The sequence below is a fragment of the Gadus morhua genome, chromosome 7 (genome assembly GCF_902167405.1).
Source record: "Gadus morhua chromosome 7, gadMor3.0, whole genome shotgun sequence".
In the NCBI taxonomy this organism is placed as follows: domain Eukaryota; kingdom Metazoa; phylum Chordata; class Actinopteri; order Gadiformes; family Gadidae; genus Gadus; species Gadus morhua.
Window position 1 is genome coordinate 24519615 of NC_044054.1, and position 20030 is coordinate 24539644.

A 20030-nucleotide genomic window follows, 5' to 3' on the forward strand; every position below is an offset into this window, starting at 1 on the left:
TAGGATATCAATATGTGAGCACCGCTAAGATGTGTTATTATCACCCTATCAGAGCACTTCATTAATTCAATAATATAAAGATGAATAAGAATGCTTTTACAACAAACCATAGGCCATTTATGATATCACGACTTTATTGTCCTTTCTTTATTTTTTCCCCTAAACTAGGTCCCACTGGCTAGGAAAGAGACACATACAGGTGTGCGCCAGACAGAACAGCGCGTCCCCGAGTGCCATCGAGGCAATGGACCCCCTCATGTGTGAGAGGTTTCTTCTTTATGCAGTCGCTCTTTTTCACTAAATTGTGAGTATTTGCAGCCTGTTAATGTCCATACACTCTTGCCAAATAGAAGGCACATGCATTATTTATGTTCATTAAAAAAAGAGACCTTCCAAAAATGTGCTTGTGAAGGGGGTACTCAGCTGAAAACATATCTTAGAAGGGTTACACTTTTAGAAAAAGTTTAAGAGACACTGAGCTAGACTATTGAGGTGGAACAGGAGAGGACCAAGAACCAGTCAGGGGGGGCATGGGAAATCAGACAATTCTATCATATATATATATATATATATATATATATATATATATATATATGACAACATATAGATGCAAGCATATCAATGTACGCACTGATCAGATGAGTTATTATCACCTTAATAGACAACTTTGTTTTTGTCGTAAACTAGGTTCTACTGGCTAGGAAAGACCCATTAAGGTGCGCAAGACAGAACAGCGCCTCCCGAGTGCCACCGAGGCAATGACCCCCCTCATGTGTGACGAGGTTATTCTTTATGCAGCCAGTGAGTATTGACATTTTCTGTTGAGTGCAATTATCATGGTAAGCTGCAAATTTATATGAAATTAATAGTTTTCTAAAAGGTGGAATGTGGAAGCTACCTGAATAATCTAAATGATCAACGTCTGTGCGCAGTTTCATATATGTCTCGGGTCGCTGAAGCTGGCCTTGCACATGAGACACACGCAGGGCTTCTCCCCGGAGTGAATCCTCATGTGAATCTTCAGGTCGTAGCTCTGTCTGAATTCCTCCATGCATTGGTCACACCTGTAGGGCAGTCCTATTCAACTAGCGGCCCGTGGGCCAAATGCAGCCCCTCTTAATTTTTTTCTGGCCCGCAAGAGGTTGCATGCAAAAAATAAATGTAATAAAGGAGAAACATAGTTGCATGCAAATCAGGTTTCTGTTTGTAGCCGGTGATACTAGCCAGTATCAGTACCCCACAATCAGGAACTGGCATCACTTATTCGGACAATGTTTGGCTCAACCGATACATGTGAGTCTAGCTTTTCTCATATGAATGCCATCAGAACAAGGTCACGTTGCTCCATGACCTATGAGATGCTGCATAAGAGTCTCAGGATGAGCCAAACTAGGCAAACAAGGCAGTGCAACCTTTCTTACTGACTCACTGGCTCAAAATGTCTCATATGTACAGTAGTTTTTTTTTGATGATTCAAACAACATTGTTGAATTCTAAATACGTGTCCAAAATATGTGAGAACAAAATCTTTTATAATGATACGATTAAAAGTGAAGAAGGAAGGAATGCGTCTGAAAAGTTTGTTCCATGTAGTAGTACTATATATATTAAGTTAACACTACTTTAAGTACGATTGATTTGCAGCGATTCATTCACGTAGTTTTACTCTGTGTGGCCCATGAACCCCAGTGGTTTTCCTTTTCGGCCCACTTGTTAAGGAGGTTCAATAGCCCTGCTGTAGGGCTTCTCTCTGGAGTGAATCCTCATGTGGACTTTCAGGTTAGAGTTCTGTCTGAATTCCTCCATGCATTGGTCACACCTGTAGGGCTTCTCTTTGGAGTGAATCCTCATGTGGACTTTCAGGTTAGAGTTCTGTCTGAAGGCCTTCATGCATTGATCACACTTGTAGGGCTTCTCCCCGGAGTGAATCCTCATGTGGGTCTTCAGGTCGGAGCTCTGACCGAAGCCCTTCATGCATTGGTCACACCTGTGGGGCTTCTCCCCGGAGTGAATCCTCATGTGGCTCTTCAGGTGGCAGCTCTGACTGAAGCACTTCATGCATTGGTCACACCTGTAGGGCTTCTCCCCGGAGTGAGTCCTCATGTGGGTCTTCAGGCTAATTCTCTGACTGAAGCACTTCATGCATTGCACACACCTGTAGGGCTTCTCCCCAGAGTGAATCCTCATGTGCGACTTCAGGCTAATGCTCTGACTGAAGCACTTCATGCATTGGTCACACCTGTAGGGCTTCTCCCTGGAGTGAATTCTCATGTGGGACTTCAGGTGGCTCCTCTGACTGAAGAGCTTCATGCATTGGTCACACTTGTAGGGCTTCTCCCCGGAGTGAACTGGACTGAACATGTGGGAGGAGCCAGGGGCATCTGGATGCAGACTATCCGAGGTGGCGCCAGGCTGTGTGCTGCAGTCTCTAATGTCATTGCAGTCTTCTGCAGAGAGGAAAACAAAGACAGAGTTAGGAATTGTATTAATTCATTATTACTTTGTACACACTTACCATCGAGGGTTTAGAATGTGTACTGCAATCAACCACACGCCCACTCACTCGTTATAAATTCCCTGGCTCTCCTTTACACTAGGGGCCTGGGTGGGTAAACTCCAGAGGGGCAGATTCTGGCAGTTTAGTTCCCACATACTGCCCCTCAGGGTGTAATCCGGAGGATGTCTGGCTTAAAGTGCACGTGTGAGAGGGCTACCTGTAAGTTGATCAGCTAACATTTATACGTTTAATTTAGTTAAACATTTTTTACTCATGTTTTAACAGGGCTCTGGTCGTTTCAAAAGAGGTCCAGGCTTTCAGCACAGGAAGAATCGAGGACATTCTCAGTGGATCCAGGTCCTTTGCTTGCTTGCATGGCTGCAATGGTTATAACTTACCTACAGGAGGGATGCATCCACCAATACCCGCTTCCTCCTTGATCAAAATGTTGTCTGGGGTATCCTGCTTTCCACATTAAGAGGGAAAAAACACACACAACATATTCTTGCATTTGCACAGAAAAGTTGTCAATCCCCACGACAAATTGAATCATAAAGGTGTTTGCTCTCTATGGTATGTGTTGGAGTTGTAACAGAGTAAGCCTGACTTTTGGATGGTAAATGAGAAGGGGAATTTTCAACCTGAATAGCCAGCTCCTTGCGGCAATCCAACCATCCTCCACAGTCCAGGCTCTTGGCCACGCTGTTATGTGCAGACAGAGAGTTCAGGGCCTCCAGTTCGGATGCGGTGAAAAGGGTGTCATGGCCTTCCACCACTAGTTGCCCCCCCCCTTGTCGGTGGACACTCAGGATCCGCAGCTCCGTGTTTTGACTGGACACATGGGAGGAGCCAGGGGCGTCCACATGCAGACTCTCCAAGGTGGCTCCGCTCTGCGAGATGCGTTCTCCAAAGGCGTCGCAATCTTCTGAAAGAAGGAAAAATAAAGACACAAAGTCATTACTTGAACAAAACTGTACTTTGTACAAGTCTACAGTACCATTTAAAAATAGAATATGTAAAATTGACAGACTTCAGGTTTAAAATATGTACTTCAGCCACAAATTCACAGTTTCAGAGAGGGACGTCTCCTCAAGCCCTCTCCTCCATAGACATGAAGCTCAAGCCGGTGTCCAGTTTGAGGACAATGAACGAACACCAGTGCAAAATGAGCTGAGCACAAAATTACCTGAAAGACAATTATTCAATTTGGACAATAACAAGAGACGACGTGCCATTCCCTGTAAGCTGATCATCGAACATTTATATTTTTTTAATTTTATTCATGTTTGAGAATGAAAAACCAGGTGATGTTGCCTCCGCCTTGAACCCCTTCTGGGCTCTTGACTGTTTCCATCTTTGAAATGAAACTCAAGTTTTACTTGTGTTTTATCAGGGCTCTGGTCATGATGCGTTTCCAAAAGAGAACCAGCCTTTTAGTGCAGGCAGAATCAAGTAGGCAGATGCTAACCCTAACCCTAGACTCTATGCTGCAATATGTATGACTCACCTGCTGGCCTGCATCCACTGATATCCTCTTCAATCTTGATTAAAATGATTTTGGGGGACTCCTGCTTGTCGTAAAGAGGGAAACACACACAAGACATCTTCTTGCATTTGCACGGAAAAGTTGTCAACCCCCAATCTAGACACATTGAATCATAAAGGTGTGTTCTTTCTATGTGTGTGTTGTGCCTACCTCTGCTGGACTTGTAACTGACAAAGCCTCACTTTTGGATGGTGAATGAAAAGGGGGATGTACAACTGCCTTGTGGTCCATCAGGGGCTTTAGGCCTGATGATGATGAAGAATACATTCTTGATCAAGACAATTCAGAATTCATGAAATGGGCATATCGTCAAATTATATTAGGCATGTGTTGTGAAATAAATATAAATCTTTATTAATAGTTCTGAATGAAACATGATTACTATTATATCCATTTCCATTTAATACAAATTTAACAATTAATAGTTAATGTAAATGTGAAGACATGCAAGAATGCTTTACGTCTCTATCTTATATAGCTTCCAAAAATCATTTAATTTACTTTTGCATTGCCTATTGGATGAAATAAAGAAATAGAATCCAAGCTTATTACGGTATGCTTTAATTCATACTGTATGAATTTTGATCTAGGCCTGTCTTTTACATAATTTAATCATATACAACAGACTTCCTTTACTCTTCACCAGTCTTTAGATTTGACATCAGATAAAATAATATTTTTTCCTTGAAGGCATGAAAACTACACACAAAGTTGTCTTCTGTTTCAAGGCATTTACAGACAATATGTTTGAACTTTCAACATGTAATTTTACATCGATGAACACAAATACATTTTAGTAATGTACTAACGTAAACTAGCTATGCGCATCAACCTGAAGTGTCCTAGTCTTTACACCGTCGCATTTGTGACCCAACTTCAAACAACAGCTTATTCCTCTGGTTTCTGGGATTAAAACAGCGGGAGGCAGGTTATATAGGAAGAAATAACATCGAACATAACTGCTGTCAACTCTGCATTGCATTTCTTTCTTAATAATAAAACCTCTAGGCTAGATTATACAAACATTGGTTAAACATTCACTTCAAACATTGGTCCAAGGTTCATGGTCCTTTTATTCACCACAAAACAGTCCAAAAAATGGGATGAAGCATTGACTATTTGTGAGCACTGTGATTCTGCACCATCAGTGGCAAAACGTCAGACAATGCTGAGCACTAGGCTCAGTGGCTACTGCACACTAAGCACTGTTGGTCAGAGGGAGGTAGAACGTGACAAAGCTATGTTTTGCACATCATTTTTCTATCCTGTAATTGACAGCATGCTCAAGGAGTTGAACAGACGTTTCTCCAATACCAACTGTGAGCTCATGACAAGCATACAGTCTCTCAACCCCCAGAGTGATGCCTTTTTAAAGGAGACCAATGTTTTTTCATTTGGCCGTTTGTACAATGCAGACATTGATGATTTAGGGCATAACTCCATCAATTTAAGAGAGTTTTGGACAGAAAAATACAGAGTGGTGAAATTACAAAGCCATGCAATACAGTTGAGCTGGTTTGTTTTATTGAGCCATAGAGGGAAGTTTTCTTTGAACTCTTTAGACTGTGCAAGATTGCCGTAACCCTTCCTGTAAGCTCAGCCTCTTGTGAACGCAGTTTCTCCACACTGAAACTGATCAAAACCTTCCTGCGGTCCACCACTACTGACATGAGACTCAGTGATCTTGGTGTCCTGAGCATAGAGTCCAGAAGGGCCAAGGCTCTGGATCTGGATGCATTTGTGGACCGTTTTGCCAGACAGCACAACCGCCGTATCCTGTTGTTGTAGTGTAGTGTTTACATTAATAGGTAATGTCACATTTTTATACCCTTTGTTGTACCCTGGAGGTTTGTTCACATTGAATTGACACACTGTATTTGTACCCTGTACTGTATTTTTCATTTTTCTACGGCCCTACCTCCTTTAGCTTCAGGATTTAGGGCATGAGCTCCATAAATTGAGTGGTTAAGTTAAAAAGCCATGCAGTACAGTTGAGCTGGTTTGTTTTATTGGGCCATACGGGGAAGTTTTCTTTGTATTTTACTGATTTGAAAATAAAATAAATAAATCTTTAAATATCATTTTGTGCCTTTTTTTTGTGCCCCTCTGGTTGAACACCGGCCCCTCTTTGGCCCCCCTAGTAAAATTTGTCTAGAACCGCCACTGAATAGTACCCCCCGAACTGTCCTGTTTTCCACCCATTATTCGGAACGCAACTCACCATTTTCCATTGATTTAGTCCGTAGTTTGCTGATGTTGGCTCGAGCCAGGACAAAACCACTTTCCGCACGCGATGCATTTGATCTTGTTTTAAGCCGCAAAGAAAACAGCTCACTCCTCATCACCTTCATCCTCATCCTCAGCAATTCGTTTTCTTTGCGGCTCTGAGTTACTTCTAAGCGAAGAGAAGCCGACCCCTCCGAGAACAGTTGGCTAATTTCAGATACAGCCGATTTCGCAAGTACGTCCATTATGGACGACAGCTGTTCTTCCAAAGTTGAGCCGCAAGGTGACATGTTTATTAACCTATTTTACCTGACTACCGGCGAGAGGTAACAGTTATTGATATCAAACGGAACCCTATGATGTCCCTTTATCCTAGAACGGCAAGCGCCCAATGGCCCCTTCCTGTATATTACCGTAAATACTGGAAAAAAATATCGATGACCAAATTGGAGTACGCGTACCCGTAGGGGTACTAGAGTACTGAGGGGGTAATCCTAAGAAAATGCGGAGAAATTAGCACAGGCATATCTTTTTCACTAAATTGTGAGTATTTGTAGCCTGTTAATGTTCATGTTAACGCTGCCAAATAGAACGCACATGCATTATTTATGGTCATTAAAAAAAAAGATCTCCCAAAAAGTTGAGCCGCATGGTGACATGTTTATTAACCTATTTTACCTGACTACCGGCGAGAGGTAACAGCTACTGATATCAAACGGAACCCTCTGATGTCCCTTTATCCTAGAACGGCAAGCGCCCAATGGCCCCTTCCTGTATATTACCGTAAATACTGGAAAAAATATCGATGACCAAATTGGAGTACGCGTACCCGTAAGGGTACTAGAGTACTGAGGGGGTAATCCTAAAAAAATGCGGAGAAATTAGCACTGGCATATATTTTTCACTAAATTGTGAGTATTTGTAGCCTGTTAATGTTCATGTTAACGCTGCCAAATAGAACGCACATGCATTATTTATGGTCATTAAAAAAAAAGATCTCCCAAAAATATTTAGTGCTTGTGAAGGGGGTACTCAGCCGAAAAAATATCTTAGAAGGATTTCACTTTTAGAAAAGGTTCGAGACACATTTAATAGCTATAGACTAGAGGTGGAACACGAGGGGACCAAGAAACAGTCAGGAGGGGACCAAGAAACAGTCAGGGGGGGCATGGGAAATCAGACAATTCTATCATATACATATAGGCCCATATATAGAAGTATACAAGCATATCAATGCAAGCACTGCTCAGATTAGTTATTATCACCTTAATAAAGCTATTCATTAATTTTACAATTTAAAGATATATAAGCCTGCTTTTAGAAAAACCATAGCGCACTTATTGCTTAAACGTGCGACGTGAGACAGCTGAGCTACCGTACATTGATTTGTTTTTGTCGTAAACTAGGTTCTACTGGCTAGGAAAGAGACAAATTAAGGTGCGCCAGACAGAACAGCGCCTCCACGAGTCCCACCGAGGCAATCACCCCCTCATGTGTGAGAGGTTATTCTTTATGCAGTGAGCATTGACATTTTCAGTTGTGGATTGCAATTTCATGGCAAGCTGCATATTTATTTGCAATTAATATTTTTCTAAATAATCTCTAAAAATAGAATGTGGAATCTACCTGAATAATCTAAATAATCAACCACATTATTCTCAGTGTCTGGGAAGATGGTAGAGTCTATGCTCTTAAATTGTTCATTTGCATTTGCTTGTTTAGATATGCACAACAGTTAACAATGTTGGTGGATTACAATTCATTGTGTGTGGAAGGCTACTCTGCGTAACCAATTAACATAGCGTCTCGGTGACGGTGTCGGGAGAAATTACACGAACACAATTACACCGCTACCTAGACAAACCCCAACCCTTTAACCCCACTCAAAGTTTCTGCGGCAAAGTACCTATGGGTCCGACTGTCGGTAATCTAAACCCCCCAGGATCCCTTACGGCACACTGAACATTGCGACCACGCCCACGGTCGCTACAATATAGGCCTATATTTTAGGATACCAAAATGTAAGCACCGCTAAGATGTGTTATTATCACCCTATTAGAGAACTTCATTAATTTAATAATTTTAAGATAAATAAGACTGCTTATCCAACAAACCATAGTACACTTATGATATCAGTTTATTGTCCTTTGTTTTTTTCCCCTAAACTAGGTCCCACTGGCTAGGAAAGAGACACATACAGGTGTGCGCCAGACAGAACAGCGCGTCCCCGAGTGCCATCGAGGCAATGGACCCCCTCATGTGTGAGAGGTTATTCTTTATGCAGTCGCTCTTTTTCACTAAATTGTGAGTATTTGCAGCCTGTTAATGTTCATACAAACTTGCCAAATAGAAGGCACATACATTATTTATGTTCATTTAAAAAAGAGATCTTCCAAAAATGTTTAGTGCTTGTGAAGGGGGTACTCAGCTGAAAACATATCTTAGAAGGGTTACACTTTTAGAAAAAGTTTAAGAGACACTGAGCTAGACTATTGAGGTGGAACAGGAGAGGACCAAGAACCAGTCAGGGGGGCATGGGAAATCAGACAATTCTATCATATATATATATATATATATATATATATATATATATATATATATATCTATATATATATAGATATATAGATATATATATGCCTACATATAGATGCAAGCACTGATCAGAGGAGTTATTATCACCTTAATAGAGCACTTCATAAATTTAACAATTTAAAGCTGAATAAGCCTGCTCTTTCAACAAACCATAGCGCCCTTGTTATTGCTATAACCTGCGACAGCTGAGCTGACGTACATTGCTTTTGTCGTAAACTAGGTTCTACTGGCTAGGAAAGACCCATTAAGGTGCGCAAGACAAAACAGTGCCTCCCGAGTGCCACCGAGGCAATGACCCCCCTCATGTGTGACGAGGTTATTCTTTATGCACTTTATGCAGCTTTACAACCCAAGCATAGCATGTGTGTCACTCAATGAGACTCATTCAAGTTTACTTTCTGTCTGTTTATTGAACATAAAGTGATACTCCAGGGCTCCAGACTAACTTTTTCCTTGGGTGCACTGGTGCGCCTAAATTTTTAATTTGGGTATTTATGGTGCACCCAAGTTGAGTTGTTGAGAGGGGGGGGGGGGGGGGGGGGAACAGCGTCTGGGCCCCCGGGCAGTCGATATTTACGCCACTGATAATAATATTTTCACCATTAAATAAATGCCTTCAGTAAGACCTGGGGGGTATACCACGAACCTCGTTGAACATACCCAGGCTTTCTTTGGAAAACCTGGCTCGACAGAGCCCCAACTCGCAATCACAGTTAAATGGTACCACAACGCTCACTTTAGATTAAATTACGGTAGTTGAACCAGGTTTTCCGCTTTAGGTTCAATGCGCGTTCACATAGAAGGGGCGTTTCTCGCGTCATTTGACTCACCCTTATGCAAAATAAATCGCGCAAGAGCGGTGTATTTCATCCAAGGCGAGCAATGTATTATTATGAACTCCTACGAGGAATTCAAAGTTCAAATCACAGCCAAGGGGAACACGGTTGCCCATAATATGGCTAGGGTGGCGTGCTGGCAAAAATAGCCGACCGTGTTAATTCGTCTGAAAAGATTCTGCATATTGCCTAAAAAATATTATGCATCATCATCCCTTTTACCCCCATATATGTGGGGCCCCATGAATTGCGAGCCCAAGTACCGGGAATGCACTTGATCTCCGACCCAATATCGGACGTGCACGTCAAGTTGCTTGCTTTTAGTGGCGTGGTTCAACGTCTCAAACGTCAAAACAAAATCAGCCTTGTTGACGCTGCAGATTAGCTCATTTCGGATGAAAGGCGCTAGTCCGAAGCGAGTTATACACGCCGTTTTGTCCCTTCCAGCAGTAAAGGTGCTCGCGATTTGAGAGTCAGGGAACATCAAACCGAAGAGATCTCCTATCCCCTCATTCGAGTTGTAGGACTGGTGCTTGACCACTGTGTTTAGAATCCACAACACCTCCGCTTTCAGTGTTGGTGTCGCACCAAATGCTACCCTCAGGTCAGTGCTAGCAGCGCGGACCGTTCCGTTCCACGGAATGCATCTGGCCTGTTCTGGGTTGGCAACGGACGCTAGCCAACCTCGGAAACGGACGTCTTCCAGCCAACTGACGTTGAACTTCTTTGCAACCCATTGTTGCAGACTAGCTAGCAAGCGCGCAGACATCCGTTTATATATGCAGCTAGCAAGAAAGTAGCCTCTCTACATCTCCTTCCCGAAAAGTCCCGCGAGAAAAATAAAAAATTAAATAGCCCTGCCCCGACAAATTTAAGACCTCCCGAGTTATACATTTAAGACCAGCATATGACATTTTTGACGAATTTAAGACTTTTTAAGGCCTTCAATTTAGAAAAATGAATTTAAGACTTTTTAAGACTTTTAAGACCTCCGCGGACACCCTGTAAAAGGTACCTCCATTCCTCTACAAAATCGAAAGATGTTAAGACAGTTTATATTTGGATTCCCACTATAGCCACTAAGACAAATACTAAGGCCGTGGCAATCAACGGAATTCTTTGTTGTGTAGATCCTTTAACTGTCCAGTTGACCCATAGTTTATTGCAATTTAACTCGGTGTCTCCCACCATGGCTGACTTCAGCCATGGCCAATCCTAAATTCTCCATGATGGTCCCTCCCCCTCACTATTGTTTCCTTTGTATTAGCCCACGATGTGAAAGTTTCCCAATAAGGAACATGTATAGCCATTGTCTCATTGAATGTAAGCTTGGTAACTTTGCGTGTCCAAAAAATTATTCTTGATGTCTGTGTGCAGTTTCATAATAAAAATTGAAATATAGGTGCATTTTTTAAGCAGTAAGTTTATCACATACAGGATAAAGGTGTCAATCAAAGTGTCCCGGTGACCCGTGTCAAAGCCCCCGATTGCCTGTGCGCATTGATCATGTGCTCACGCAAATGTCTCGGGTCGTTGAAGCTGGCCTTGCACTTGAGGCACACGCAGGGCTTCTACCTGGAGTGAATCCTCATGTGGATCTTCAGGTGGCAGCTCTGACTGAAGCCCTTCATGCATTGGTCACACCTATAGGGCTTCTCCTTGGAGTGAATCCTCATGTGGGTCTTCAGGCTAATGCTCTGACTGAAGCGCTTCATGCATTGGTCACACCTGTAGGGCTTCTCCCCGGAGTGAACCCTCATGTGGATCTTCAGGTCGTAGCTCCGTTTGAAGCTCTTCATGCATTGGTCACACCTGTAGGGCTTCTCAGTGGAGTGAATCCTCATGTGGATCTTCAGGCTAAAGCTCCGACTGAAGCGCTTCATGCATTGATCACACCTGTAGGGCTTCTCCCCAGAGTGAATCATCATGTGCTTCTTCAGGCTACAGCTCTGACTGAAGCGCTTCATGCATTGGTCACACCTGTGGGGCTTCTCCCTGGAGTGAATCCTCATGTGCATCGTCAGGTGGCCGCTCTGACTGAAGCGCTTCATGCATTGGTCACACCTGAAGGGCTTCTCCCCAGAGTGAATCCTCATGTGGGTCGTCAGTTCGCATCTCCGTTTGAAGCCCTTCATGCATTGGTCACACCTGTAGGGCTTCTCCCCAGAGTGAATCCTCATGTGGGTCGTCAGTTCGCTTCTCCGTTTGAAGCCCTTCATGCATTGCTCACACCTGTAGGGTTTCTCCCTGGAGTGAACTGGACTGAACATGTGGGAGGAGCCAGGGGCATCGGGATGCAGACTATCCGAGGCGGCACCGTGCTGTGTGCTGCAGTCTTTAATGTCACTGCAGTCTTCTGCAGAGAGAAAAACAAAGACACAGATAAAGTAATTGTATTAATTCATTATTACTTTGTAAACACTTAACATCTGCAGGCAACAACACGCCCACTCGCTCATAAATTCTCCGGCTCTCCTTTACACTAAGGGCCTGGGTGGGTAAAGTCCAGAGGGGCAGATTCTGCATACTGCTCCTCAGGGTGTAATCTTAAAGTGCATGCGTGAAAGGGCTACCTGTAAATTGATCAACTAACATTTATACATTTTCAATTAATTTATTATTTGAAAATGATAAAACAGCACTTGTGGCATCCGTCTTGATAACCTATTGGGCACTTAGGTGTTCCAATCTTTGAAATGCTCAAGTTTTACTCATGTTTTAGCAGGGCTCTGGTCGTTTCATCAGAGGTCCAGGCATTTTAGCGCAGGAAGAATCTAGTACATTCTCTCCAGAGTGATCCAGGTCGTTTGCTTGCTTGCATGGCTGCAATGGTTATAACTTACCTACAGGGGGCCAGAATCCACCAATATCCTCTTCCTCCTCGTTCAAAAAGTTGTCTTGGGTCTCCTGCTTTCCACATTAAGAGGGAAACACACACAAACACTCAACATATTCTTGCATTTGCACAGAAAAGTTGTCAATCACCACTAACGACAAATCATAAAAGGTGTTTGCGCTCTATGGTATGTGCTGGAGTTGTAACAGAGTAAGCCTCACTTTTGGATGGTAAATGAGAAGGGGAATTTTCAACCTGAACAGCCAGCTGCTTGCGGCAATCCATCCGCTCGCCACAGTCCAGGCTCTGGGCCACGCTGCAGTCCGCAGACAGCGAGTTCAGGGCCTCCACTTCGGAAGCGGTGAAGAGCGTGTCATGGCCTTCCATCACCAGTTGCCCCCCCCCTTGTGCGTGGACACTCAGGATCCGTAGCTCTGCGTTTTGACTGGACACGTAGGAGGAGCCAGCGGCGTCCACATGGAGACTCTCCAAGGTGGCTCCGCTCTGGGTGCTGCGGTCTCCAAAGGCATCGCAGTCTTCTGCAAAGAGGAAAAACAAAGTACTTTGTGTACTTTGTACAAGTCGACAAAACTATTTAAAAATACAATATGTATCATTGACGGATAGGGTTTAAAATATGTACTGCAGACACAAATTCACAGTATCGGAGAGAGAAGTCCCCTCCAGCCCCCTCCTCCCTAGACTTGAAGCTCAAGCGGGTGTCCTGTTCGAGGACACTGAACGAATACCAGTGCAAAATGAGATGGGTACAAAATTACATTAGAGGCAATTATTGTATTTGAACAATAACAAGGGAAAACGTGCAATTCCCTGTAAGCTGATCATCAAACATATACACGGTTTGATAATGATAAACCAGGTCACGTGGCATCAGTTTTGAACCCCTTTGGCCCTTTCTTGACTGTTTCCCTCTTTGAAATGCAACTCCCAAGTTTTACTTGTGTTTTATCAGGGCTCTGGTCATGATGCGTTTCCAATAGAGGATCAGCCTTTTAGCGCAGGTAGAATCTAGTAGACAGCCTAGACTCTATGCTGCAATATATATGACTCACCTGCTGGCCTGCATCCACTGATATCCTCTTCAATCCTGATTAAAATGATGTTTGGGGTCTCCTGCTTGTCGTGAAGAGGGAAACACAAAAGGCATATTCTTGCATTTTCACAGAAAAGTTGTCAACCCCCATTCTAGACACATTGAATCATAAAGTTGTGTGCTTGCTATGTGTATGTTGCGCCTACCTCTGCTGGACTTGTAACTGAGGAAGCCTCACTTTTGGATCGTGAATGAAAAGGGGAATGTCCAACCGCCTTGTGGTCCATCAGGGGTTTTAGGCCTGATGATGATGATGAAGATGATGAGGAAGAATGCATCACGAGCAAGGTACGTTTTATTACTCTGTTTTCTGGGAATAATTGACGCAAGCAGAAACCAGAAAACAAGCCGTTTTTTTCAGTTTGTTTATTCGTTTTTTGGTTCTTACTGAGCGAAACGAATATACCACTCAATATCTGGTTTCCGCCGGTGGGCGGGTCCTCTTATTGGCTAGCGTGCTTCATTGCCCTGTGCTCTTCATAATAAAAGTTCTTCCGTTTGATAATGTCGACAAAAATATTACTGTATTATAGACACTAGCAGACACAGAGGACCACACCACCCACAGTCAAGACTGACACGGCTTCAAATAACAATAATAGTATTCATAATGATTTGAAAATGAGAATTTATGAAGTTACTATGACTTCAGTGCAGTTGATGTTTAGCCACAGACAGTTAATACATGCAGAGCAGACCTGCGATCGCTGTCTGCTGATTTCCTCACAGCCTGAGAGCTATGAGGAATACAAGTGATCACAACACATTTCTGACAGCTGAAAATTGCGCATTTGTTGACCTTTATCCATTTAAAGTAAACAAATTATTTTTTCTTGTTGAAAGATATTTTATATTGTTTTCATATTATTATTTACTGATGGTGTTTACAGAATGCGAGTGCGTGTTATATTAAAAGCGAGGCTGGGTGTGCCTATGAATATAGGCTACAGTGAGTTTTTTAAGGTGCTGTACAAGCAAATCATATTGTCTACTCTGTACAGTGACAGGGAGTGTAAAGTAACCTACTTCATTCAATATCGAATAGGCTACTGTAGCCTACACTATGTACAAATGGTTTTGCTCATGGCAGTTGTGACAGTCATTTTAACGTGTCAGCAGGCAAGCTTCACTCATTCCAGGATGCATTATGCGTTGTCCTATAGCCTACTTGGAACATGTTTTGGAAGGGCCAGCTGGAATACAAAGCAAACTCTTTGTATTCCAGCTGTTTTTTTTGTGATGTTTTATGATGTTTCAATGTTGCGTTGGTAATGTGTTAGACAGCTTAGATGTTCTTAGATGTTTTGTTAACCTGATTCCTATCCCACTCTGTTTAAGTAAAAGTGTGCTACTGCTGCAAAATCTCTTTGCTTTTGTTTTTTTCTTTTCTTTAATGTGTTTGGAAATGACTTTTAATGATGTTAACTAGATCTCATAACTGGCCTAAACACATAAAAAATTGTATATACCCTATACCGTTTGACTATAAGACCTCTATAAGAATCTCTATTCATGTAGTCAGTCAATGATCAAACTAGAAGCATGAATATGAATTACAGTCCAAGCGGGTTAGGCAAGGCAAGGCAATTTTATTTTTATAGCCCGTTTTTACAAACAGTTTGTCTCAAAGGGCTTTACAGCAGGAGCATCATAACAACATCCTCTTCCCTTAAACCCTCACATCGACTGAGTAAAAACTCCCAGGAAAACCAAGGGGAAAAATTGCAGTTGGTTCAGACTGGGGGTGGAGCTGTGGAGAATATATGGAAACACAGAGAGACTGCGAGACGCCAAGGCCAAACTACAAGGTGCGAAAGGTGAGGGGGGGGGGGGGTCTGCCTCTCTGACCCATGGGGAGAGCTGGTTCCACAGTAAAGGAGCCCAGTAACTGAATGCTCTACTTCCCAGTCTGTTTTTAGAGATACTGGGAGTCACTAACAGACCTGCATTCTGGGAGCCAATAAAAATCTTTGATAAGTCATAATAAAAATAATGACTCATTATTGTGCATTTAAAGATGTATATTATTACATTGCAGCATTATTTGGGGATGACAATAAACTTCCATGAATGTGCGTTTGAAGGAGAGTTTGCTTTGTATTCCAGCTGGCAAATTTCTATAGGCTAGATCCATTTCAAAACACGTTCCAAGTAGGCTATATGACAAAGCATAATACATCCTGGAATGAGTGATGCTTGCCTGCTGACATGTTAAAATGACTGCCACAACTGCCATGAGCAAAGAGCAAAACCATTTGTACATAGTGTAGGCTACAGTAGCCTATTCAATATTGAATAAGGTAGGTTACTGTACACTCTTTGTCACTGTACAGAGTTGTCAATATGATTTGCTTGTACAGCACCTTAAAAAACTCACTGTAGCCTATATTCATAGGCACGCCCAGCCTCGCTTTCAATATAACACACACTCGCATTCTGTAATCACTGTCAGTAAATAATAATATGAAAACAATATAAAATATCTTCCAGCAAGAAAAAATTATCTGTTTACTGTAAATGGATAAAGGTCAACAGATGCGCAATGCAGGGCTCTCCATTTTTGAACTGAGTTCAGAGTGAGATTTTGTCGGTTTATTGTAATGTTTGTCCCTACAATAATGGTAAAAAAATAATACAAAACATGACGGTAACTCTAAAGTCAAACCGTCCAATCTGAAGGCTTTACTTAACCACTCCCCCTACTCACTTCCACCAATGCAAAGCGAACAGAACTGAGTAGGGGAGGGCGTAGCCCAACTAGTTTGTGACAGACCCAGAGGAACGCAACGCAAATTAAATGTGAACATGTATTGAGGCTTTAATAAACTCCCGGACGATTTTGAAATTTCACCCGGACGCATTTGATTCCTACCCTTCCACTGTTAAATAGCGGCGCAAGTTGTGTGGCGTGTGAATGGGTTGAATTGCGTGCGTCTCACGGAGAGCCCTGCGCAATGTTCAGCTGTCAGAAATGTGTTGTAATCACTTGTATTCCTCATAGCTCTCAGGCTGTGAGGAAATCAGCAGCCCGCGATCGCAGCTCCTTTGATGTGAACGCGCACAGAGCGCATAGTTCAGAGCCGGACAATGATGTCGTAGTAAAGCCCTCAGGTCTACTCTGCATGTATTAACTGTGGCTAAACATCAACTGCACTGAAGTCATCGTAACTTCATAAATTCTCATTTTCAAATGATTATGAATACTATTATTGTTATTTGAAGCCGTGTCAGTCTTGACTGTGGGTGGTGTGGTCCTCTGTGTCTGCTAGTGTCTATAATACAGTAATATTTTTGTCGGTATTATCAAACGGAAGAACTTTTATTATGAAGAGCACAGGGCAATGAAGCACGCTAGCCAATAAGAGGACCCGCCCACCGGCGGAAACCAGATATTGAGTGGTAAATTCGTTTCGCTCAGTAAGAACCAAAAAACGAATAAACGAACTGAAATTTAGATTTTCGTTTTCTTGTCAAAACGAATAAACGGCTTGTTTTCTGGTTTCTGCTTGCGTCAATTATTCCCAGAAAACAGAGTAATAAAACGTACCGTGCTCCATCACATCCAAGCCCATTCAGTGTTCAGGAAATGGCAATATCGTCAAATTATGAATTATGATTATTATGACTATTTCCTTTTACTACAAATGTATAGCACCCCCTGAACACTTGGACAGTCCTGTTTTCCACCCATTAGTCGGAACTCAACCCACCATTTCCCAGTGATGAAGTCTCTGGTTTGCAGATGTTGTCACGAGTCAGGGCAAAACGAATTGCCGTGCCCGATGCTTTCGATATTGTTTGAAGCCGCAGAGAAAACAGCTCACTCCTCATCTCCTTCATCCTCGTCCTCAGCGCTTCGTTTTCTTCGCGGCTCTGAGTGATTTGTAACTGAAGAGTAGCCGACCCTTCCGAGAACAGTTGGCTAATTTCAGATACAGCCGCTTTCGCAAGTACGTCCATTATGGATGAAAGCTTTTCTTCCATAGTTGAGCCGGACGGTGACATGTTTATTAACATATTTTACTCGACTACCGGCGAGAGGTAACTGATATCAAAATAAATCCTATGATGTCGATTTATCCCAGAACGTCATGCGCACAATGGCCACTTCCGGTATATTACCGTATAACCGAGTACGCGTTCTGCTTCTTTTGTGGGGAGAAAATAGTGAACAGTTAAATGAAGCACCGTCCCATGTTTTTCACTATATTGCGAGTATTCAAACGCATATACATCATTTATGTCGATAAAAAAATATAATATTGTTTTGTGCTTGTGGAACCCTCGGGCAGTAGAGTCAGATATGGACGAGTAACTGGTTCGTATGGAGGGAAAAAATAAAGTGACAACCCAATTATTAATTGGGTCACCACGGGTCACTTTTAGATTGACTGTATTCAACTTTGTCGAAATAAATAGAACAGATTTGAGTTCAGTGCAATCAAGAATATTCAGCAGTTTCCACAGTAGAATAGACCATAACATTATGTCAGAAAATAACTCTCTTTAAACACCATTTAGTGTCGGACAAATACAAATAAGAACAAATAAAAATAAGAAAATAAATTCCTTGGAACTATTCCTTTAGGTTTAGTTTTCCATTAAGTTCAGTTTTTGTTCATTTAGTTTCCTTGGTTCGGTCCGTTCAGCATGCGTTAACAAAAGGGAAGACGTACTCTTCAGGGGTAAAAAAAATAATTAAGGGGCCTCTACGAATAATCCCATCGTAGCGTGAACTACAATTTTCGCAAGATGTACTAGAATAAGCGCTCTTTCGATCCATGCGTTCTTATCGTATTGATTTCAGTCAGGTTGTCGCCAACAGTCCGAATCACTTAGGTCGGACTTGGCCAACGGGCAGTGTTGGGAAAGATAGGCTACTTTTAAAAGGTATCCAGTTACAGAATACAGAATACATGCCCTAAAATGTAATATGTCACGTATTCCGTTGCATCACTCAATCTGAGTATTGTATTCTGGATACTTGGATTACTTCCACATTGAATTGCATTTTATAAGTGTAGGGTTGAACAGGATGGGATCAAGAACCAGTCAGGGGGGCCATGGGAAATCCCACAATTCTGTCAGATATATAGGCCTACATATAGATGTAAGCATATCAATGTAAGCACTGCTCAGATGAGTTATTATCACCTTAATAGAGCACATCATAAATTCAATAAATAAAATTCAATAAATTTAAAGATGAATAAGCCTGCTTTTTCACCGAACAGTAACACACTTATTGCTATAACCTGCGACAGCTGAGCTGCTGTAGGCCTACATTTTGTTTTTGTCGTTAACTAGGTTATACCTTTATTCTTTAATAGGTCCAAGGGTTATACTGGCTAGGAAAGGCACCTTAAGGTACGCAAGACACAACAGCTCCTCCCGAGTGCCACCGGGGCAATGACCCCCCCTCATCTGTGACGAGGTTATTCTTTATGCAGCCATGAGTAATGTCGTTTTCTGTTATTGAGTGCATCATGGCAAGCTACATTTATGTGAAATTAGTAGTTTTTAAGGATGGAATGTTGAATTTACCTGGGTGTCTGAGTAGACAGAAGATTCTATGCTCTTAAATTGTGTGTTTCTGTGTGTGTGTGTATGTCCAGGGCCAAGTTACCGCAGAGATATTAATCCTAACTATAATATACAATTAAAGATATTATATTAACCTTGTCTGCATAATTAGTCAATTTACAAGAAACTGTTTAAATTGCTTGGGCATAAAAGGTACCCCCCTTCCTCTCCCTAACCGAGGGATGTTAAGATAGTTTACCTTTGCATTCCCACTGTAGCCAAAAAGTCTAATACTAAGGCCATTCCAGTCAACTGAATTATTCGGTGTCTTGCAGCCATGTCCACTTGACCCATAATGTATTGCAATTTAACTGTTCTCTCCCACCTGGCTGACTTCAGCCATGAACAATCCTAAATTCTCTTCGATGGTCACTCCCCATCACCTTGTTTCCTCTGTATTAACCCACGATATGAACATTTCTCCATAAGAAACATGTAAAGCCATTGTTTCATTGAATGTATGCTTGTTAACTTTGCTGCCTGCATCTTACCGTGATCATGCTTTTAAATGTTATCAATTATTTTGCAATCTGAAGTGTCCAAAAACGTATTATTGATGCCTGTGTGAAGATGTCTTGATGCAAACAGAAACATATCTATATTATTTAGAAATATCAAAAAGCTGGAAAGAGTTTTTTTCTAAAGCAGTAATTTAATCAGATATTGGATAAAGGTGTCAATCAAAGTGTCCCGGTGACCCGTTTCAAAGCCCCCGATTGCCTGTGTGCATTGATCATGTGCCCACGCAAATGTCTCAGGTCGCTGAAGCTGGCTTTGCACTTGAGACACACGCAGGGCTT

General features: G+C 42.2%; 1 protein-coding gene across 1 annotated transcript; it reads right to left on the minus strand.

The window, feature by feature from the left end:
- Positions 1-1585: 1585 nt before the first annotated feature.
- LOC115546559 (zinc finger protein 271-like) lies at positions 1586-17775 on the minus strand. Its single transcript, XM_030360145.1, has 7 exons — positions 17358-17775; positions 13794-13888; positions 13607-13670; positions 12789-13072; positions 12541-12604; positions 11273-12053; positions 1586-2353 (listed from the first exon to the last, which is right to left on the minus strand). The coding sequence occupies exons 1-7, from the start codon at positions 17662-17664 to the stop codon at positions 1714-1716; spliced, it is 2235 nt and encodes a 744-aa protein (XP_030216005.1). The 5' UTR covers positions 17665-17775; the 3' UTR covers positions 1586-1713.
- Positions 17776-20030: the final 2255 nt, after the last annotated feature.